Raw genomic sequence first — 24,029 nt, 5'->3', positions numbered from 1 at the left:
CAGGCCGGGCAGCACCGCCTCGGGGGGCGGAGCCGCAGAGCGGCCGCTGGGGGCGCTGCGGGAGCGGCGCCTCATGGAGGGCCGGGAGCGGCCGCTCCCACCGGCGGGCAGAGCCTTCCACCCCGGCCCGGCACCGGGAGCGGGCAGCGGGCAGCGGGCAGCGGGAGCGGGCACCGGGAGCGGGCACCGGGCACCGGGAGCAGCCGTCCCAGCGAAGCCCCCCCACGCCTCCGGTGGCCTTTCCCTGGCTGAGCGGGATTTATTGTTTATGATTTGCAGGTCATTTTATCTCTTGCCATATTATGGTTATTTACTTCAGTTAGTGTTATCTGCGTGTACCGAGGCGATTTATACTTTGCAGGGGCCACTCTTGAAACCACCGAGATCCCCCTGCAGTCTCGGCCCAAGGGGCCCGGTGAGCAGGGTCAGACGCCGCAATGCGAGGCCTCAGAGACCAAGGGTTACGTTGCCCTTACCCAGCTGTGAGCTTGAAGTGCTCAGTGGCGTAGCCTGAGACACCCCTTTGAAGAGAGCAGGCCCCTGCCATGCATGGTGTGAAATGCTGTGCAGTTATCTTGTATATGATCAAAACACGAAGGAAGCAAGCTGCTATAAATTTAAAATGAAGCGCTAAAAGTGAAGGATCTTCAAACTAATTACCTTCTCTATAAGGTGGCGTGTTTTTAAAAGGAATTTAAGCCTATTAATATAGGTACAGTAAATAAGATTATTGTACATTTGAATGTCACTCTTACCTACCTCATAGACATTTCCTGTAATTAGGAGACACAAAAAGGCAATAGCAGTCATGCTTGGTTAAAACTTCCAAAATGCCAAAATTTTTATTGTTTGATGTTGTAATAACACCTCTAGATAGTGTTATTTTTATTGGTGCAGGTTTTTTTCAGAACACAAGAACAGTAGTTGTCTCTGTTTCTGATTTCTAAGTCAGCTTAGCCTTTCTGTCTTACCATATTATGTCTCTCTTAACTGCCACTTGTTCCAGCCCTGACGAGATTTACGTGTGTATCCTTTGCTTGTGTTTGTGCTTCAGAGGTCAGGAAGATTTCTAACATGCTAAAGTTAAGGATACACCAGGCAGTAGGAAGACTGAGTCAGAAGTCTTTAAATCTAGAAGCTTGGTCTTCCTTCACTTTCATCGGTGCAGAAGCAGCAGAATTAGGTGAAACTTAGAACCGCACCTGCTGAGTGACCTTGCTCCTGTTGCAGGATGCTAGAACAGTTTCCTTTGCTTTTTATCATGAAGGAAAATCTCAGTTAAAGAAAAACGACAAATTTCTTCTGAAGACCAAAATAAAATCCCAATTTTCAATTGTAAAGAACAAAAACTTTGCAATCAAACAAGTGTTTCACTCTTTTCACCTAGGGTACAGTTTCTGGCTCAGGTGCCTGGACAGATACATGATTAACCATGGAGAAGATGAGGGTATAAAAATACAGACCAATTTAGGAACAAAATGAAAATTTTTAGTGTATCTGCAGAGAATACAAATCATAGATTTAAAGTACTATTAAGTAGGAGTGCAACACTTAAATACTGGAAATAGCTTTCAGTGCTATGCATATGTTTTTCTAAACGGATAAATATAAATACTTCCATACTTCCTGCTGCATTAATTGCCCAGTTTCATATGTCCAATATTTTATATTAAAGGAAATATATCAATTAATGTGATATAGCATCAGTCATAAATCAGGATAATTTTTCATTCTGATATATTTGCAATATTTAAGAGTTTGCTAGTGATTTTTGTTCCTTGTGATGAAATTTCGTAAGCAAATCTGAAAAAGAATGCTGACTAGATAATCTCTGCTTTATTGATTATATATGTCTTACAAAATATGTCCATTGACTGATTAATACTTTTTTCCACTTCACATGCTGATGAGCATTCAAATTATTTTTGGCAGTGGTCAGAGAGTACTCCATTGAAAAACATCACAGCAAGTGATACCCCTGAAGTTACTGCCTCAGGCTCCCTCTGCGTACAGCACCAATACAGACTAGGATTGCCTCTTTCAACATGACTGCTCTCTAACAAGAAGGAAATCACTGGCAAGTACACTTGGTGGGTAAGAAAGGCATAGGAATTGCATCAGTCATTTTTACGGAATTACTCACTTTTATAGGAATTTTCACATGAATGAAGTTTTGTTTAGACCCGCAGATTTCCAGCCTGTGTCTGTGGTTTTGCTGGTGCTGGGCCTGAGCCTAGGGAGGAAGGAGGACTTTACATGGACTAGTGCAGCCAGATGGGAAGGTGAGTGACAAGTAATAGGATTTGACTGTCACAGCTGCTTTGAAGAAAACCACACTGAGCATTGTTTGAAACTGGCAAAAACAACTCCAGTTCCCTGTTCTTGTGCAATGTACATATTTGTCAGTTGGAAAATGACCTAAGTGCTAACACCAGCTGACACGCACTTCGTGTATGACCTTGCCCAAATCCCTTAATCACTGCACGTCTGTTTCCTCCTTTACAAAATAATGAGATAGTAATGCTGGAGTCAGAAATGTCTTAGCATTTTTGGAACTGTGAATTGCTGAGTCATGTTACTACATTAAGTCTTAAATAATGCTATAAAACAGAATTCCTCTTTATGACTCCACTTGAGCAGACAACATATGTGACTGTCAATGCCTTTGGAAATTAGGCCACATGGGGTCAACATAGATTGACCTTTGTAGACCATGATATCGAGCAATAACCAGCATTTCTGCTGTGTATTTACCTGAAAATGAAAACTTGGCTTTAAAAGAGATAACATCAGCAGATTTACTAGAATAGTGTCAGGGACACATGAACAACAGTGAAATATGCCGTAGAGTGTAGCAATGGTCAGGGGTTGGAGGATTGTGGATGCAGAGAACTTCTGAGACATGCTATAAAGGACACCCCACTTGAGAGAGGAACTCAGTAAGAAAATAATGTGGGTGTTCTCTGAAGGATTTAATTCTATTTGAAAAGAAGTCATGTTTGGCTAGAATTCTGCAAAATCTTCTCAGGATGGAAAAACAAACCCAGATGATTTTTCACTTATATCTCAAAAAGATAACATTTATTACTGCTTTTATATTAATTGATACAGCAACTAGAACCTAGGAGAACTGATGTTTTTGTTAGCTGTCTGCCTGCTTCTGTACACATGCCAAGTTGATGTTTCCAAAAATATCACCCTTCTATAGTAAATGGTTCAGAGGGTGTTATAAAGTGACCCTGAACACCTCCATAAATTTAATTAAGTAGTTTATGCTGAACACCAGGGGTCTACCCAGACAAATGAAACATTTGGATGTTTGGATTATTTGTTCTTTTGCTTTAACACTTTTTTCTCTGCCACCCAATAATGTAGTAGAAAACACTGAAAGTTCCTACACCTCAAAATCCAAAAGATGAATAATTTTGTACTTGTTTCATTTTTTTGGTTGAATATTCTACTTGTAAAGAGAAAGTTAATAAATGTTGACCACGCATTTCAAAGCAAGGAGGTCAGACATTACAGAAACTTTCTTGTTGTATCAAGTAAGATTTAGTTTTATAGAATATGGCTATTTAAACTTTGTTTCTAAAGTATATTGTTTAAAAGATTTTCTTATGGAAAACATTTTTTTCATAAATAAAAAGCAGTTGGTAAAAGCTTTTTTTTATTTCAATCCTCCTATGTTATCACAGCCTCTTCTTAGCACTTCGCTGTTTCACAAGCCTGGGTAGCACAAACACAGTGTCAGCATCTCGACTTTCCAGCAGTACGTGCCCTGGCAGCCCGCACAGCGCTGTGCCTGCAGCGCCCGCGGCGGGTGTGCGATGAGCTCTTACGCAACGCGCGGCAGCAGCAGCAGGCGCTGTGTGTGTGAGAGGTGGCCGCTCCGGGAGCCCGAGCATTGCAGCCACACGTCAGTGCGGTGAGGGCTGACGCTGACGCGATAAATATGCGAATGACATGCTGGTGGCTGGTGTTTACTGAGGTACGCGGCTGAGTCATTGCTCATCTGGTTGGACTCCTCCTCAGAGGAGGGTCAGCTTCCTGGAAGGGTCTTATCCCCAGAGCTGAGGGAATTAACATGAAAATTTACAGAAGGGCATGTTTTCCAGAAAACTGCAAACACTCCAAAATTATCTTTTCTTCTTTCTGAAATTTTGCTCCAAATAATATATGTTACAGTTCTTTTTCCTGAGTAAACTCATCTGTGTGGAGGTTTTGTTAGTGGAATGCTCTTTTTCAAGTCTTAATATTTGTTTTTTCCAGGCTAAAGAGCGAGAAGTGAGTAAACTTTCTATCAGTTAACTACTTTTAACCTTAGTTTACCTGTAACTGTATCACTTGTTTGGACATAAAATAGAAATTAACCTGCCCTCATTAATGTCCCTCCCACATCCAACTGCCAAGGGGAAAGTGACACAGAACTCAGGCTATGGCTGTCTGTTTCAGGCTGTTAGCTCTACCCTGTCCAGCGGGACAGAGGCAACAGCAATAAATCTCAACCCAAGACAAGTGTAAAGAAGGATCAGTGACTCAGATCACAAGACTTCTTACAGTTTTAATGGCACTACGTTGTAATTTTCTGAATCAGAAGGTTAATTAAGATTTGGTATTTGTTCCTCCTAGTTTTTCTCCATTGTTATGGCAGTAGAACACATGTAATCACAGCAAGTCTCTGATGTGGTTCCCAAAATTTCAATGAAGTATTATAAAGTAATTTTAATGATCTTCGCTGATGAGAAGACTTACCATAAGAAGAAAATGTCTAATCAGAAAATTATTCTTCTATATTCTGGGTTTAAAAAATTCCAGCTACTTACAGTTTTATTGAAAAGACTGTAATTTTTACATACTTAAAAGCTTATTAATGCTTTTTACTACTCTTGCCATGAAATTATGCCCTATTCACCACTCTTGAATGCCTTAACATGCAAAAATAAGAAAGAGTCTCGAGGTCCTACAACCTGAATTTCTGGATTAGTTGCTAACTGAAAAGACCTACATCCTTCATTCAAACCAGGAAAAATAATTAGAATATTATGGAGGATCATGGCAAATTTCAATGCTAGCACTGTCCTAGGGCACATGAGACAGATAAGAAAAAAATTGTATCATTTACTACTGAAACCAGGAAAACTTCCTTGCCCCGCTGATGGCTCTTAGGGAAAATGGGAAAGTAATATACTTCACTGATGGTTTGTTTGATCAGAAAGATAACACTCCCAAACTCAATTAATCTTGGATTGTTGGGTTTGTAAGAAAGGTGCCATTCAAACAAATTATTGTCAGAAGGGTGGAATTACTTCATTTAGAATTATACTAGTGATATGAAACCAGGTTTCTGCAGATCCTCAAGTCTATATTCCTGCAAGGAAAGAATGCACATTCCTTAAGGAATATATTACAGGCAGCAAGCTGTGTATCCGATTTTCTCTTAGTTTTTATTAATAAATGAAGATCACATTGTGTATGTATTGGGATTTGTCCTCTACTGCAACCTTTGGACTTATTCCCAGGCTACAAACTGTATTAAATAGTACTGGCTGAAAATAGGAAAATGATTTTGCAAAGGCAGACAAAGGATTTTTAATATCAACAGGGTTGGTTTTCATTCTTTGCCCATGGCTAGTGAATGCAGTAAATGATGCTGGGGCGATTCCTCCTATTTTCTTAACTTTAGTTTTCCTTTTGTTACTGTATTTTCTTTTATTTATTTCCAGGGTTTTTAACTTCCTTAACAGAACAATTTTTTAAAAGAGCAGAAAGAACCCCCAAAGCTCAAAGCCCTGAAATACATCCTCTTTTGTTGAATATGAGGAAATGGATGAGAAATGCAGCTCTTCCAAGGACATTAAAAATAAATTGATACACCCCTGTTTAGAAAACATCTTTGAAGAAGCAGGTTGTGAATGAGAAAGTCCTATGTCTCAAGTGTGTTTATACTAGCCTGTAAGGGATTAAACAGCACTTCTGGCAGGAGAAAAAATATGGATATGCAGTGATGAAGGTTCAAAACACTACCCTTGCTCATTACATTTCAAGTGACCCAGGCCACTTAAGAAGAGCTTTTTGGTCTGATAGTAGATAGTTTTGTGTGAGAGCTACATGTTTGTAGGGGAATATGTGACCATGGGAGGAAACTGGTATAGTTATCAAATATTTGCCTCAGAGTTTTAAGTTAACTGTCTAACACAAAATAAAAAAAACCTGTAAGTATGCTTACTTTTTAAGGCATGGTTATTACCTATTTTTGAAAAGTCCATCACCTGTGTTTTAACTCCTTAGGAGTTCAGAGATCCACATGACTAGGGAGTGGGTAGCACAGGATAAATAATTCATACCCATTTTCATTTTTGTAGCGTGCATTTTGACTTTTGGACATCCATTGACTTATGCTGGTAACATTGAATATCCATGAACAGGCCACACATTACTGCCACTATTGCACTGGATTTTGTATTTCAGGTCTTGTGTGTTTGGTATCAGTACCTTAAAAAATGCAGTCACCTGTAAAGTAGTTCCAGTCTAATTCCAGCCCAAGTTGGTGCAGCTAAGCTTTTAATATCTGTGTTCTGTTTGCATTGACTTAGTTATATATGGTAAGATTCAAGCACTATTTTCCTATGCAAGCATATTGTATGTGATTTTCCTCTCAGTTATGTGCAATAAGGTTATATTTTCATACTGTAAAATATTAGCTCTTTGAGGCTTTGCTGTCTATAAAATTTCTGTGTAAACACTGATCTCAGTGGACACAGGCTTTTTTAAAAAGCCTGCATCAAAGCAAGAATGTACTTTACTCACTTTTTTATATAGCGCCAGCCTTGAAAACAGCAGGCCAAATTATTTTTGTAAAGAAATGCCATTCTACTGATGTATGTAAGGCCTCACCAGTTTGGGCCAGCATGCAATTTGGCTTAAATACTAGCAGTGATTGCAGGAGTTTAGCTAAACTGAGTCTATGGAAATTTAAAGTTTTGTACAAGATTCTTAGCTACCTTGACATTTTAAGGTGAGATCCAGACCCACATCTAGGGGTAGATTTCATCTGTTCTTTTAAGGAGCAGCAAGTTTCAGATTAAAGGAGTACAAAGACCTGAAAGTGCATTATTAGATTTTCTGCTTCTATTTCAATCACAAGCGCCATTGAGATTGCCTCTTGAAGGTAATTTACAGGGAGCATTAGATAGTTATTTTGATAGAGAAATGTTATCTCCTTACAGTGTGTTCTCATAGTAAGTGAGTGCTGCACTGACAATGTCAGCAGTTATTGTTGATAGAAATATTTGTCTGTGTCAGTTTTGCAGTCATATTTCATGTACAATAATTTGTCTGTGTTGCTGTCCCTGGTCTCACCCTGATGAGAGAAGGAGTAGCTTGGAGCAACTGAATCTTATGCTAGTGATTCCCAAGTATTTCACACTGGAGGATCAGTGTCACTGGTAGGCACTTTTTAATATCAAAAGGCAACAACGAAGATCCAGGCCTCACTGCACACATGTGATAAAAGACACCTCTACCTCAGACTTTACAGTAAAAAGAAAATTCAGACAAAAGCTACAAAGTAGTTTGGAGAGTAATCTAGTCCATACTGATAAGCTGCTTAGTAGTTTGGCTCCAAAGTCTCATACCCCACTTCTACATGGTAGGGGTCTCCCAACTATACTGAACTAACTTTTCCTTGTGCAAAGAAAGCCAAGAGGAAACCAGAAGCTGTTCTAATCCACTCTATGTGGATCATGGCTACAAGCTGGCCTGCATCTCCTGGCATGAGGGTGCCCCACAGACAAGGAAGATGCACCTAGAGGAAGGGATGCTGTGTCAGCACAGGAAAGAAAAAGAGCACGGGGGAAAGGGAAGTGGCCTTCCCCATATCACACCAGCTCAGAACTTCTTTCCCTATTGGGAAACTTAGATAACAAATCAAAGCCAGAATCCAGTCCCATCTCACAGGCAGGGCTGGTACTCTGCCTGGTAAGACTGCCCAACATTTAGCATTACTAGTAATTCAGTAGGAAAGGAATAAGCAATGTTTTGAGAAAAACAACTCATTCCTGGCCACAGAAGTAATATATAAATACACTTGCAAGTTATCTCAAGCAGGCAACCTTAAGAACCAGGCTTAAGAGAGACATTTGGAGGTTAATTGTACCCTCCATCACAATATTGTACCCCACCAATATATGAAATTCAGGATGAAATCTGTAGGTGTTTGTGCACGTAAATGTGGGCAGAAATTAACCCAAAAGCACATTTGACAGAGACTTCCTCCCATGGTGTTAGGCAAGAGAGATGAGACCCCTGTGTTCAGGGTCTGGCACCTCATGTATACTTTAGCAGAACTAAGCTGCAGCAGCAGAATATCCTGGTTTAAATATTAAAGATAAGTAAAGACTTCAAGACTGTAGCCCATCTGCTTTTCTGCTATAACATGATTAACAATTGTGGTAGGAAACAGTATCTTGGGACTGACACACTGACTTCTCTTAAATTGTTTAGAAGATTCAATCAGCAAACCATCTCAGCTGTAAAGTGACCCACAAATTTGTCTGTCCTATAAGCTAAACATCTAACTTGTTACTGTCTTCCAATATTACCCTGTGCCAATTGTAGGATGTTTTGCACTGACACAGCAGTTTTAGACACCCCACATGGCTCCCTTAGTTGTGCAACAGAATTTGAAATATAAAAAGAGTTTGTGTCATTATCAACTCTACTCTGTAAATCATAGCTGATTATTTGTAGGGCTATTCCAAAACCAGAGGATTCGAAAACACTGCCGCAATTACCAGACATCTGCATTCATCACTTTTAATGAAAGGTAGCTCATATGAATTGTACCATGAGAAACATTACACATTTATCTTAAAAAGAAAAGACATTGGCACCCTTGGTTAGTATGTCATTAATATGGCTGAATTCTCTATAAGGTGTTGCTGACTGTATGTTAACTCCACGTTTTTTTCCCTCCCCACCCTGCTTCTGTAGCTAATTTAATCAGCTTTCTGCAGCTGGCAGAAGCCAGCACAGCAGTGGTGCTTGCTGACACTTCCTGGCTTAGCTCAGTGATCCTTTGTGCTGTTAGAGTAAGCACAAATCACAAATGAGGACTATAAGCAAGCCTAATAATTAATATTAAAAGCAGTCCTGCTGGTACAAGTTGTAATTTATAAAAACACAGTGGAGCAGAATATAAAATCATGCAAAACAAATCCATCTTGTACTACTGATCTGGAAATTGCAGTTGCATTAGAAAAGGATTCTCTTGTCTGATGACATTAGACAGTTATAAATAAGAAAGACAACTGAATTTAAAATTTGAATTAGTTTTATTAGTATAAATTAGGTACAATGTTATGTGCAGTATCACTTCACACTGATGCTGCTGGCTTTCCTTGCAGGCAGTGTCTACAGGTAAAGCTATTCGACACAGTCACTCATAAGACCAATCCTGACCAACAAAATGTTTTCTTTTTTCCCTCAGAGCCTTTCAGTTCAGATGTGGAGCATTTCTGGGACTGTAGCAACACCTACCCCAGCATTCCCTTGAAAGAACTTCCCATTCTCTTTGCACATACCTGACACCACTAACACCAACTCTCTCTTTGGTGCAGAGTTTTCACAGGAGTTTAAAAGTTTTTTAAAGAAACACATTTTGGTGTCTAGAGTGCTTTAAATAGTTCGTAAAAATTATAACTTGCAATGAGAAAATGGTTTACTGAGTTTTCCATCCTTCAAGCAGTCCTCTCCCACATCATCCTTCAGATGACAGACACATCCTACATGTAAACTTGTTTTATTAAGATCAAGCAGAACTGATAGGATGGAGCTCGGAGTAGCACAGTACTCCCTTCATCTGGCAGGTACTCCTAAGTACGAATTGTCTGCCACCAAATCCACAAACTCCTGCTTTCCCTCCTCTTGCAGCAGGAGCACCACTTGGTGGCTCCCCACAGTGCCTTCACTCAGGCCTGATGATGGGGGTAGCAAGGCTGTGTCTACCTGAGACCAGTGCAAACACTTCTTAAGAAAACCCCTAAACCACTTCAATACCAATGGTATAATATTTCTGAAAATTAGCCCTACTACTTTTTCTCTCCAGAAATTATGCCATGTCTAAATCCAATTTGCAGTAAGTTCAGATTTTTCCTTTGCAGTTCATGCAATCTTTTTTCCTCCCTTTCTCCCATTTTCACTCCAGACTTAGCTTTACATGCAGAGTAACTTGAAATTCTAGGAAATTCCAGTATTTGAAATCAAGGTTAGGCTACCTATATGTTTGGATTTTATTTAAATTTTGCTTAAGTGTTGCTTTCACTTTTCAGAGCCATTAAATCAGATTGCTCTTTGTAGGATAACCTTAAGTTCAGCCTTATGTCAAAGTTCAGATAACACCAGAAAATGTCTGAAGAAAGCAGTGAATGGTGACCCTACATGAAAAAAAATAATGGCTAACACACTTCCGTATGTTTCAGTAAATTAAGTCAGTTCCACAAATTTCAGCTAGAAAACCAAAGAATATCAGTGACTGATCAGATATGAAAATGTAAAAAGATGAAGTTAACCTCATTACCCCTGTTTTATGAAAGTATCCCATCTGGGGTTTTTTTGAGTCTAACTTTCTTTGAAGAAGGAGTAGTGTGATTTTAGACCAGAAACAATTCAAGGGAAAAAGCTTCCCTATACATACCTTATATAAACCCTTTCCCATGTAGTGATAAATAGTTGACTTTCTCAAGTTTACAAATGGTATCAAATTATTATTACATTTGTTGAGGTTTCCAGTGATTAGTTTTCAGAATAGTGTCTTACTCGGTACACTGTTAATTACTGAGAATTTATTCACCAATTCTAGTGATCTAATTAGTAGAATTGGAGTCAACACTGACAGCTCAGCTAAGATATGGGATAGTCTTGGATTTAGAAATGAGAAAAGTTTAAAGCCTTGACCAATTAATAGACATTATTCTGCAGTGGAACAACTCTTATTAATGTCAATTCATTGGCATTGGTGTAGCTGTGAAGGGGTTCAGAGGCTTTGATTTCTAGAAAGCATTTGCTTTGAGCAACTGTTTGGACTTCTTAACCAGCTAACCTGCACAGCAGGTTTGCTTGACAGTAGTCCATGTGGCCTCAATGTATGTCTATCAAGGTTGATAAAGCTGGCACTTTGCATATCATTAGACCCTCTCTTGGGAGGCTGGTATGGGGAGCCACAAACAGGGCACAGCAATTTTCAGGCTTCACAGAACATTTTCTCCATGATTTGTTTCCAGTTCCCCTCTCTCCCCAAAGGGCAATAGGCACATTTATTTGTGCTTTTAAAAATCAGTTCCCATCTTTGGCCCTACATTGTGCAGACTGTGTTATCAGCAACTTCCTTTTCTTCAGAACTGGGGAGCAAGAACAAATCATAATTAAAGGCTGAAGGTATTTTCCCTCTTTTCCCTGCCCTAAAGGGACTGAGCTATTGCCAGCAATTACAGGCAGTTGGCGGTTCCCTGATATCACAGTAGCCAGGAACCAGTAAGCCCACTCTGATCCCATCTACCTGCCCTGGAAAAACTCACCTGCCACTGAACAGTGACAAACACTTCCCAACTCTCTGTGTTCTCTCTGGCCTCTGAACACACTCCTAGGAATGGTGTTCATTTCCAAAGACTACCCACCCATTTAGGTCAAAATCCTAATCTGAGAACCATGGTGAAAATTTGGCATTTCAATTCACTCTTTATAAGTAATTTCAAAATCTGTTGCTGAAAACATACTGAGTGTGTATGCACAGGTATTGTAACCAATACTGAAAAGGCAGTGGAAACAAGGAGATCAGGCTGCTCTTGCAACTTATGAGTTACATAATTGCAAACTTGTCTTCCTACTTCACATACTACTTAATAATTTTCTTGTGTGTGTGTGTGTTTCACAAACAGTGCTTTCTGATGAAGTTTCTGTCCTTGTGGTGACTGTTTTCATGATTTACTTAGAGAGTGTATAGAATGTGATCCTGTTGTAGCTGCTTTGAATATTTTATTAACAGGTAGATATTCACAGTATTTTATGCAAGAAACTTTGTGTTACTTTTTATAGTAATGTCATTAGTTTGCTTCATCCTGTGCTGCTAGTACAAAGTGTCATGCTTTGATTTATGTGGATGGTTGGCAGTCTCTTTTCCTAACTAGTAGGCAGTACAAAACAGAACAAGCAAAGCTCATGTAACAGAAAATGGTATGAACTTTACAAATTGGAGCAGCTTGATTTGTAAAATATTTTATAATATTGCAGTCAGCTATTAAGCTATGATATTTCATACAGGCTGTTTTGAAGCAATGAAACAACTAGGTGACTGATTTAATTATTATTTTCTCTTCCTTCTTTTACTACCCAGCTGCTTGCCTCTTGTTCTGCTTTCCCATTCTTCCTCTCTATCCTGTCCTAATCCTTCAGCATTTATTAGATATAAAAAACCTCTCAAGAATGGTGTTGCTTCCTCAGCAGCTCCTTTCCTGCCACTTTTCCTCTGACTTGCCCCATCTTCACAGCCATCTCTCTTGGTTCACTGTCTGGAACATATTACCCTCTAGCACTTGTACCCAGCAGAAGTCACTCAGCAAGTCATGTGTGGGTGTTGGCTGCCCAAACATAAGGAAGACAACCAGAAAAGATCCCTACCACCAGGGTGCACATAGTTCTGAGACATTAGCATGAAGAGGTACTGGCTTTTAAATATTTGCATGTCTGTCTCAGTTCTTGCACTCACTAGAAATACACAGATACAAAAAAAGTGAAAAAGATTCAGTTGGTTTTGGGTCATTCTGTGTAGTTTAGGTACAGCTTCACAAACCTAGAGTGTCAGGAGAGAATCTCTGACAGCTAATATATTCATTACCTCCTGAAGGAGAATATTATGGCACTGAAAGCCATTCCTTTGCTTAAAGTCCCAAACAAGCCAGTGAAGTATACAGTTTCAAATCCTAACCACAAGGTATAAAGTTGATCCAGCCAAGATGTACCACAGCCTGGAACAGCCAGTTTCCACAGGCAGTAGCAGACATTTCATGAGCTGCTATGGCTCCACTGATTAATGTGCCAAACCCACTGGAAGTTTTTGGCAAATTTCATATAATGGAAGAATTCTCTCATAGGTACACAAAGGTTGTCTGTCATGTGTAAGGGTGTTGCAGCCATGGTGGTCACTTCGAGCCTGACAGACCAGGTAAGTCTCTGTGCTCTCTTCTCTCCTCCTGCTTATGGAAGCTTTGCAGTAGATGTCTCATCTTCCAAATCTGTTTCTGCAGTTTCTGCATCCAACACTCTTCTGTCTTGATTGGGAAATTCTCCAGAATTCTTTAGGAATGACTGCAGCTTATCCTAAGTCATTGCAGTTCATGGTTCTGAATGTTCTTGCAGGTGCAGAGCTGAGCAGGACATTGAGTGGATAAATATACATGTGTTGAGAGCCTTCAGTACCTGCTACTCTGAAGGATCTCAGGGAGAGTCACACTTGCATTATGGCACAGACCAGTTCTATGTATCCTTTGAATTTATCCACAAAGTCTAGTTGCATTTGACTTCCACCAGCCTCAGCACAGTTACTGAGCAACACACATACACACAGCTTGGTGTTCTTGAGCAGTGGTAGCTGCATGGAACAGTGGGATCCCAGAAGAGGAGCCTGTGTGAGCAGGTGCCTAGAGAAACCTCCTGGAAAGGTAGGAAATTGCCTACTTGGAAAAGAAGGTATTTACTCATAGCTTCCCTGGGTGCAACTGCCCTCAGACAGAAAAAACTGCTTTGGCGGATCATACCATGCCCACTGACTGTCTTTCCTCCCTATACATACGGGGACAGGTATGACCTTTTGGCACATCTCCAAGGTTATGTGGGAAAATCAGGATAGAAGACTGCAAGCCATTAAGCCCCAAAAGTCTGCATGTTTTTATATTTACTGTATAGTTTAGAGGCTGCCTAGAACTAGGGTTGGGTTGTGGTTCCAACTCGAGAACACTCAGTCTTGAGAACCACTTTCTAAATTATAGCCAGATTTGTTTGCTTCAAAGGGGAACTAGGAGGAATGAACTAAAAAAAGCCTATTTACCCTCCCACCCTCTCCCTGACCATGTTATATGTGGCTTGACTCCCTGACAGCTAAGATTGCTTTGTGCCTCAGATTAGAGATGAAAACCATTCACTTGCAATGTCTGTTCTATTTCCCTTTTTCATACCATCCTTGCTTATTTAATAAATACAGATGAAGAAGTATCATAAGAGAAAACCTGATCTTTTCCTTTAGGAAAATTCTTTCATTCCTGTAACTGAATTTCAGGTAAATTTGGTGGCAACAGCTTGAACCAGTTATCCTTGTATCTGTGATTCCCATAAAACATGCATACATCTGTGACATTTATTTCTTGGTGTTTGCCATGAATTTTACATGAGGGAAGAAGATGAGGTTTAGAGCATTTGCCTTCATAATAATAGGTTGTGTTTTCAAATTGCATAATATTTCTATTTTTATATATAAATCAAAATTGTTTCCAGAATCCCTGAGGCCTGCACTTCATAATTCCACTGAAAATTAGTCTCATACAAACCCTTCTTTTCGTGCAGAAAATGCTTACAAAAATGCCATTAAAAAAATCGCCCCCAGAGAAGGTTAGAATAGGAAAAAAATTCCCACTAGTAACAACAGGGACTCTTAGTAATTCCATATTGCATTTCATTGTCATTGACATAATTCACATCCATTTTGATATATGAATATTAACATTGGTTAAAAAAATGCCTTTTTTAGGCTACACAATTGCAATTTGTAAGACTGTAGATTAGAATGGGACTTTATGAATCTGTGTCATTACTAAATTTAACTTCTTATCTGCAACTTCTAGAAACAGAATTTCCTCATCTGCAAACTTATTTACATACATAAACAATATGTTTTTCTGTGAAATAACCGGGCAAACTGGCACATGCACTACTATGCACAGAGACAGCAGGCTCTGCTGTGGCTGCTGCTCATCCTTCCAGCTTTTCTTCTCCGTGTGCTGCCATTAAGCAGCTGAAATCAAAGCATAGAGGAGAGGGATGCAATGCCACATTCCTTATACTAGAATTGAATTTTGCACTTTAGATAAGTGGGACTATGGGAGTGGGGATACAACCACAGAGCAAAACCAGTATTTGGCTGCAGAATTTGGGTTACTGTACCACAGATTACTGCAGGAGGTTTTGAAAGCCTGCTTTTGCACTGACCTGTTTCTCAGACAAGATCTTCAGCCCTACTTTTGCTATATTTAGATGTTACTTCCCCTTTCATCGCTATATGTAATAAACCGTTTATTCTCCAGAGAATCCAGAGAACATTTTAGGAAAAAAGTTTCAAAAATCTACAGCTCTACATCAAAACCAAAGTAAGAACCACACAACATTTTGGAGAGGTTGGTAGCGTAGCACTGACATCTTTGGGGTTTCCTTGTGCAGACAGCATAATGTACCAAATGCAGGCGATTTACTCCAGTTTGCATAATCAACTTGCGGTATTCACGACTTTAAATATGTTAGAGGCAGGTAAAGCATGTCATGTCTGTCCAAAAGTGCTTTCTAATTTTTATGTCTTTGAAGCTATAGCCCACTGTCATTCAGTAGCTGGAGCAGTGTATGTAAAACTGAACTGCTTGCTACTGCAGCTAATTGAATGAGAGTCCTCTGTGAAATGTCATCTACAGCAACAGCTCCAGTGTTGCTCAGATTAGAGTGCCATGGACAAATCTGAGCACTCCTTTTAACACTTGGCCACACAAAAGTACAGTTTATTAGCTATTTTTAAGGATCAGACATTCTCATGTGCAAAAAGAAGTATTTAGGAACACCCACAGGTGCTGCTATGCTTCCTATGCTTTTGCTAGTCCTGTATTGTGGTGATATGTGCATCACCTGAGTGATACCTCTCTCAGCCTGAAGGTGACTCCTGCACCTTGGAACATACCAGGTCAGTCTGACTTTAGCTTAAGTAACACTATCAGAAATGCTGTTTTTCAGCTGCAGAGATACAGATTTTTATCCAATTAATACCCACCATGTCCCACCTGTGTGATCCTTTTGCCAAGTTTTTACTTATTATGGTTTGTTGCAGTCAAGAGAAAGTTATCTGCAAATAATTTTTGCATAGCACTTAAATACTACATTCCATGATGTACTGAGATGTGCATATATACACTTGGGGTTAGGCATAGACAGGACCTTTTGTCACACAAACCCATTAAACTTTTTATATAAACAGTGGGACATACAAAGTAAACATGCATGCAGGCCACGTGCTTCATCACAACAATTTACTGGAAGAAAATTTCCTGGTGCTTGTAGAGAAGTGGCACGAAAAGCAGTCAGCAAGGAGGCACGAGAAACAGGAGACAGGAGGGGCAAAAGCAAGACTTTGGTTTATGGCTATGTGTGGGTTTGGCTCTTTTTGCTTGGTGTCTTGGGTTGAGCTGGCAAAATGCCAACTGCCCAATTACAGAGAAAAAGGGTTCCTCCCCCCGCCCCCAAACCAGCCAAGAGAAAAAGAAGGAGAGGAAAAAAAAACCTCCAGGTAAGAGCTTGCACACCAAGCAATGCCTGAAAAAGAAGAGTGGAATTAAAACCAAAAGTGCTCTGTGATCTTAATTATTTTTTCAGGAAAAAAGAGGTTTATGCAAGTGCCTTGTAACACCGCATCAAAGATATCTGATATCTAAAAGCCAAAATCTTTTTATAAGTGAAACAAGATTATATCTGTAAGATTCATTCAAAAAAATTTTAAATGAGTAAATTTATCCATGTGATCCAACTTGTTCTTTTAAGTGTACATAATAAAACACAACTCAGGGCACAGGTGTTTTTGCTACGTGGATAAATTAATTACCTGGATAAATAAAGTTCACACATGGCCTAATTTACAGTAAACATTAAGAATTAGCAGCAGTTCTCTTTACTGGAATAATTTTTGCTTCTGTATTATACACATATGTTGAAAATGTGTTTTTCCACATGTGATTACAAGACTTGATCAAGAAATGTCAAATCACACAATTATGGCACTTCTCCGTGGCTCAGTTGTGAGCTACTGAAATGACACCTTCTAAGAAGTTTAGGACTAAGCTGTTCTAAATTTTAACTTTTGGCTTTTAATAAGGTTTGATTAGTACTCTTGCAACTTGAATATACTCCTTCAAAAACATTTGAGCAAAGTAGGGGTTCAATAGACTGTCTTATCAACATTAGAAACTGTTGATACATTGCTATACCTGACAGAAAATGAAAAAAAGTGACCATATATATTTAGTGTAGTAACTGACTTCCTAAGCAATGTATTTGGCCACTTTGATAGCAAACATGACATAAGTTGCGTTTAAAATTTCAAGTTTCATAAGAATCTATGATTTTCCAGAAGCAGCCTTGGGAAACAAAACAAAAAACACCCACCTGTTATTTTTTGCAGGGAAAAATAACAATATAAAAAAATTACTAATAAGATAGAGATAAGCAACTGCCAAATCTAATGTAACTCCTTTTCAACACAGCCAACAACTACAGATTTGACTTCAATGAAGAGGTGGAACAAAGGACTTCTGGTTCTCCAGGGAAAGATGGAAGGCATCTCAACCATTTTCCCAGAGCTTATGCATTTCAGCATTTGGTGAAGAATGGGGTTTACACGTAGAAAGTCTCCCTGGTGCTATTTATTTACCCAATGTTCTCCACAAAACAGAGGAAGACCTGCAATATCAAGTCACAGACTTCAATGCATCCATCCCAAATTTTTATTATTAGCTTCCTTGAGGCAGCATAGAGTAATTTTCTTACTGATACACAAGTCCTTAGAGTTCCTCTGCTGCTGGATAAAATGACTAAGACAAATATTAAGTGAAGAAAATTAGCTTTATTTATGTAAATTAGAAAAATGAAATGTTAGAACTTTGGTCAAATGGTTAATTCTGTACAATTTACAATTATAATTATATACAAAACTTCTAATAAAATACAGTACATCACACTCTTCCTGAGTCACAGTGTGTTCTCAGTTCTGTAAATAATTTTTTTCTTCTTTTTTTTTAAAGCAAATAGATTCAAGAAGGAAATACTATCCTCAGTTTGATAGTGTTTGGTTTAGATAATACTGGTATTAAGAAGGAATTCAATATACTGCAAGTAGAAAATACTCTATAGCCATTGCAATTTTGATAGTTATTTTTCTATATTAAAATATGTTCCTTGATAAAAATGTTAATTATATACTCCTTATTATCAGTTTGTTGCACTTTATTTATTGACACAAGAAAAGGTGACTTCAAATATGTCCATCTCTCAATGCAGAGACACAAATTTATCTAAGTTCCATGTATACATAACCAATCATTCAAAGATCAGGAAAGATACATCCAGATAGAGCAGAGGTCTGAATTGAGGCACAGTATCTTAAAACTGCTGTCCTACCCTGGACAGGATATGTAAGCTCCAATTGCCTGGCTCACCTGATACCAACTTACACATCTTGACACGTGACACTGTGTGGAGCAGCACGGCCCAAGCCTGCCAATCCTTACAGCTGCATGCCAGTCCCACCTTGGGAAGCACTACAGAGTCCTCAGTGAAGATGCATCACAGAGCTGTATTTCACACCACTTGTTACATCTTGTCCAGCTCAAGACATTATTAGAATTAAAGCTATCCATATTACCTTTATTGAGTTGAATTTTCTGAGATTGACAATAAACTATTGTAAGGCGTGAAAGGATGCTTCATCTGTTCAATTAGTGATGCAATGTGTTAAATTAGCAATTAGCACAGATTACAACCTGCAAGTAAATTTATGTCCCAGTTAAATCCAAAAACCAATTAGGGCAACTTATTTTTGACAAATGTTGATTTGAAACAAAACTAATTTTACTTAGTGGCTAAGTGTGGGCTTCTCCTAAATATACCCATGGTAAAGTTCACTATACTTTTTTAATGTAGACATGTGCATTTCTGATATTTTAGTTCAAAATAATAAAAAAATACAGATTTGATAACCTCTGATTTATTTATAGCGTTTAAAGATGTTTAAGAGGTCTTAGACAAACAGAAAGTTTTCTAGAGATTTGCTTTGTCTTAAAAACTTTCTGAAATACTTCAGCCCAAACTCAAATATTTGAGATCAAAACACAACAATCCTACTCTGATTAGAAATTAAAAGGTGGGGTTTTGCTGTAGATATTAAAGTGCATAAAAAGACAACATGAAGCTTTAAAGAAAGTTGGTCTTTAGCTGAATGCTTGAACTCTTCCCAGGATTCTTTGCATGTTTAGTAGTCTTCACTTTGATGCTTTCTTGATTGCCTTTTACAGCTGACTCAAGCCTGGCTTTCATAGTTGGAGAGGAGGCCATTAGCTTTTTAAAAACTGATGAGTACTGAGGACCAATCTGCATCAGATTTTGCAAAGCAAACTCGTGTAGATTTTTTGCTGAGTTTGTAGCAGAAACCAGGGCATTTTCATCCAAAAGAAAGGAAATAAGGATGGGAAGAAAGCAGGCCACCAAATGAGCACCTGTAACATTGAAAACACAACTTGAGCATATGCTTTTTAAAAGTAGCTTCAAATTCAAACTAGAAGTATTTCTCTAGGTTAACATTTAACTCAAACTATAAAGCTGCAAATGTTAGCTAAACTGTATGCTAAAAAGAGCCAATACTTCCTGTGATTAATTTTGTTGGCAACTAGTATTCATGATTGGATTCCTAGGAGCTGCTTTGGTTTAGTTTGTTACTTATGGCAATTTTGAGCATATTGAATGCTTTGGGTACTAGTAATGAAGTAACTTACGGTGCTCTTCCTCAGCAGTGGCTGTCAGAGCTGTAACCACCTTTATTCCCTCCTGAATTACTTGAAGTTCAGCAGCATTTTCAGGTTTTGCTTTTTCTGTTTCCTGCAATTTTCCCACAATGGATGGTGCTAAAGAATGAATATAAGGATATGACACAGTTTTGTTTGGATGCTGGAAGATGGAGTGCAGCAGCTGGTAGCACTTATACTGTACCTAAAGGGAAAATGAAATTTGCAGTTACAAAGTATTATACTTAAAAATATATCTCTGAGTGTTTTAAATCTAACAGCTTGTCAGATAAATTTTAGGGAGGGGGAAAAATGCACCTCACAGCTTAAAAATTCATCAGGTTGCAGGCTGCTAATGTATCACACTTCATGGGTGCATTATAACTCGTAATCAAAATAGTAATAGAAAATAGATTATGCTTCTTTTTTCTTTCCATCATGTCCTACATCTTCCAACATTTTTGAGTTAAGGAAAGAATACTATTTGTGTATGAAGATTACTGTTTTGCAAATACTCTCTTTTTTTTTTTTGCAAAAATGCAGCTGACTGAAAAGAGCTGCTTAAAATGTAAGCAATATCCCCATCAAACTGCAGGCACAATTTTAAAATGCCTCAGACTGTGCAGTAGCTTCCTGAACTTTGAGAGTGAGGAAGCCCCAACCCCTAAAAAAGCTATTTATATAAATACATTTTTTCCCTGATACATTGGCTTCTTTAGGTGAAGAATAGTAATATATGAACTGTGGCACTACAGTCTAAAGCCACTATATGAAAATAGGTTGGAACAAAGCATTAATCTAGCTCAGCATGCTGAATCCAGCAGCAGCCAAGAGCTGATGTTTATGGGACAGTAACAGTTATGAAGTGGTTCTTGAGGTAGCTCCCAAAGACTCACAGCTGAGTGATTTCCTGTACACAAGATAGTATCTGTGTGTTGAAAATAAAATGAACAAGTAAAACTAAGGTGCCTGAAACACTACACAACTGTGTTGTGTACTTATCAACGTATAAAGCACTGCATCTGATGCAATAAACCCCCCCCAAATCATAGGACTACAGAATTGCATACAGAATAACAAATGATTAAATGCATGACTCGTCATGTTTTTGGTCACTTGTTCAAACTGTGTTTTAAAGCAGAACAGATACAGTCAGGAGAGAATTAACTTCAATCACTACCCAGGACTAGTGACACAACTAAAATAAGCTAATATTCATTTAATACAATACTGGTATTCTTCTAACTTTGCCAGGACTTACAACTGGATCTTTTGACTCAAGCGTTACTTTAAACTTCTCAATACAACGCTCCTGAAGGCATTCTACAGTGGAAACTTCTGGGGTGGTAGACATAACAAATACTGTAATAGCAGTAAGCAGGCTAACATCATCAAGTTCTTGGAGTTCTTTATCTATCAATAAAGTAAGAAGATGGTTAGATTTACATTAAAAAGTAATCTCATGAGTTTAAGTGTTACAAAGACGTGGAATAGAAGTATCAATGTCTACATTCCTTTAAGAACCTATTTTTTTCAAATACACAACATACTCTCACGCAGTGATATGGACTTTTACTGCAATAAAAGTCAAGGCCAAAATGGGAATTCAGAGATGATTATATGCATATTTAAAAAACCAACATATTCCTATTCCATCGTTTCTTTGTATAAAGTACAATAAATATCTTTGAAGAGCTGGTATGACATATTACAGTATAACCTACTGTCCTAGTTACAGTGACCAGGACCAGTTTATCACCATGTGGGTGTAACCAAAACTATGCAGTCTACACCCTCTGTGTCATTGCTGATGTGTTAATAGTGGACTATTTGCAGCAGCTGCCCAGGACACTCACTGTCAAACTCCCTGTCCTGGGGGGGTACTGGACATTTCCATCTAAACCTGAGGGTATATAATCTTGGGGTTTTGGAACTTCAGTTACCACTTGTCAGATCCAGAGGAGGACCAGAACATCAACAGGACTGACACTCAACAAGACTGCGACCATCATCCTCACCAACAGGTTTTCCTTTCCTTTTACTTTACACTCAGGGCGACCATGTGCGGCTCAGCACAGGGCCTGGCAAACACCATTCTGTTTGTGTCCCAGGGTGCTGGGTTGTACTTCTGGGGTTTGTGGGTTAAAACCACGTTTTTCTCTGTATCATTGTATTTATTGTAATATTTTTGGTAAATTGTAACTCTGACTTGTAATCTCTTTTGAGTTGGGTTCATTTCTCCTGCCTGGTTACCTTTAAACCAGCACACCTATTTTGAAAATACTATAAAATTTGCATTAATATTCTTTTGCTATAACTTAAAAAACCAGCTCTATAAAGAAAAGCTCCAACAACAAATAACACCTTAGATATTAAGCATGAGGAATGATAAAAATACCACAAAACAGGAAGCTGAAGCAGCATCACACAGTAAACTAACCTTAAGACAAAAGAAACTTTCTTGCACTGTTTTAATACACTTTGTTTCACTACAGGCACTAACTCTTTGTTGAGAACCTGCACACAGTACAGTTGTCTTTTATGCTCGACTGTGCACTGAAGCCGTAACTGGTACCATGTAACTACTTTGTGGCACTACATAACACAGGAGTAAGCTTGCCAACCCCATGTCCCGGTTTCAGCAAGGAAAGAGTTAATTTATTCTCAGTAGCTGTTATAGTGCTGTGTTTTGGATTAGGAATGAGCTTGGTGTGGATAACAACTGATGTTTTGGTTTTTTGCTAAGTCCTGTTTATCCTGTCAAGGACTTTTTTTGTTGCCTCATGATCTGCCAGTGAGGAGGTACCAAAAGAAACTGAGAGGGAGCATAGCCAGGACAGGTGACTCGAACTGATCAAAGGGATATTCAACACATCATGGCCAGTGTATAAACTGGGGGGAGTTACCTGGAAGAGGTGCTGACCTGGGTTCAAGAAGGGAAGTCTGGCATCAATCAGCGGCTGGTGAGAACTGCATTGTGCATCACTTTTTATTATAGATTTCATTCACTTTATATCACTTTTTATTATCATTATTATTATAATTTACCATTATTACTGTATTTTACTTTATTTTCAACTATTAAACTGTTCTTAGCTCAACATACAAGTTTTACTTTTATTCCCCTCCCCAGTCCATTGGGGTGAGGGTGGGGCAGGGAGAGGGAGGGTTGAGTGAGCACCTGTGTGGTGCTTCAACCACGACACCCGCATCTGTACTTTTATAGATGATGACTTTTCATATGAACTGTAGGGACAAGATTGCACTACAGTTTCAACAGTACCTGGTAGCCAGCTAATTCTCCTGTGACTAAGATACTGATCATTTTTAAACATGTGCATGAATTTAATTCAAATAAACCAAACGACCTTTCACACAGACGCTTTTTGTTTTGATTTTAAACACACAAACACAATATTTGTGCTTACCTTGATCCCAACAGTCAAGTACAGTGACCAAAGCTCTACGTAAAAGATCAGTCCAAGCAGTCCTACTCTTTTCTGCTCGAGCCATTGGAGAAGACAAGAGTCCTTTAAGAGCTTGTAGGGATGCAGCAACCACCAGAGGTAACTGGCCATCTCGCAATTTCACAGCAGTTTCTTTAAGTACTCCAGTAATGAGGTACAAAATAGTAGGAAGAACTGAAACACTTCCTGTAAAACAATACAAATTAATTTCACAGGAGTTTAAAAATTGCAGGTACTTTTTATATTAAAAAAAATGAGGCAGTTTTCTTGGATTCTCTTTTTTATTTATAATTTTTCAACACCTATATAAACGAAGGCACTGGTAATTTAAAGAAAAGATTTGAAATAACATGTGACCTGTTATTGTGAACAGAGAGTCAGACTTAGGGGAAGTTAAACCTTTCCCCCTTTTAAATTAGTATTGTGTATCTTTTTCTTGATGATTTTATTATGTGAACTGTGGCATTATGGCATGTTCAGAGAAAAGCAAGAACAGAAGGATCACAACCTCTGAGGAGGTGGTTCTCATAGAAGATAAGCTATGGAAGTATAGAAAGTATAGTAGTACATACAGTATGTATATATAGTCCATATAATAGTATATCCTTTGTATAGAATAGCATATACAAATAATAGCAGAAAACAAAATACAAGCATCCAAATATATTTTGCAGTAAAGACTTCAGCTACCTATTAAAGAGGGGAAAAATGA

At 38.6% G+C, this 24,029-nt stretch overlaps 1 protein-coding gene and 1 long non-coding RNA gene across 11 annotated transcripts in view; one reads left to right on the top strand and one right to left on the bottom strand.

Moving 5' to 3' along the window:
* The first annotated feature begins 63 nt into the window (after positions 1–63).
* Positions 64–18,028, top strand: LOC139673048 (uncharacterized). 3 transcript variants are annotated; one of them, XR_011698035.1, is made up of 7 exons: positions 64–279; positions 1,933–2,090; positions 2,182–2,282; positions 13,146–13,216; positions 13,411–13,531; positions 15,906–15,988; positions 17,559–18,028. It is a non-coding gene; the product is annotated as an uncharacterized lncRNA (long non-coding RNA). The 3 variants fall into 3 exon arrangements; XR_011698033.1 differs by lacking the exon at positions 13,146–13,216; XR_011698034.1 differs by lacking the exons at positions 13,146–13,216; positions 15,906–15,988 and having other exon boundaries at positions 13,411–13,712.
* Positions 17,898–24,029, bottom strand: part of HEATR5A (HEAT repeat containing 5A) — a 73,091-nt gene continuing 66,959 nt past the window's right edge. For all 8 annotated transcript variants that reach the window (XM_071557970.1, XM_071557967.1, XM_071557974.1 and 5 more), the window contains 4 exons: positions 23,279–23,503; positions 21,112–21,263; positions 19,842–20,055; positions 17,898–19,565 (listed from right to left, as the gene is read on the bottom strand). In XM_071557970.1, the coding sequence (XP_071414071.1) occupies positions 19,264–19,565; positions 19,842–20,055; positions 21,112–21,263; positions 23,279–23,503 (893 nt within the window). In that variant the 3' untranslated portion in view covers positions 17,898–19,263. The remainder of the gene's footprint in view (positions 19,566–19,841; positions 20,056–21,111; positions 21,264–23,278; positions 23,504–24,029) is intronic.

This window comes from Pithys albifrons, chromosome 6 (assembly GCF_047495875.1).
Source record: "Pithys albifrons albifrons isolate INPA30051 chromosome 6, PitAlb_v1, whole genome shotgun sequence".
Lineage (NCBI taxonomy): Eukaryota > Metazoa > Chordata > Aves > Passeriformes > Thamnophilidae > Pithys > Pithys albifrons.
The sequence above is the reverse complement of the archived record's forward strand: the minus strand, read 5'-3'. Positions and strand labels throughout refer to the sequence as shown.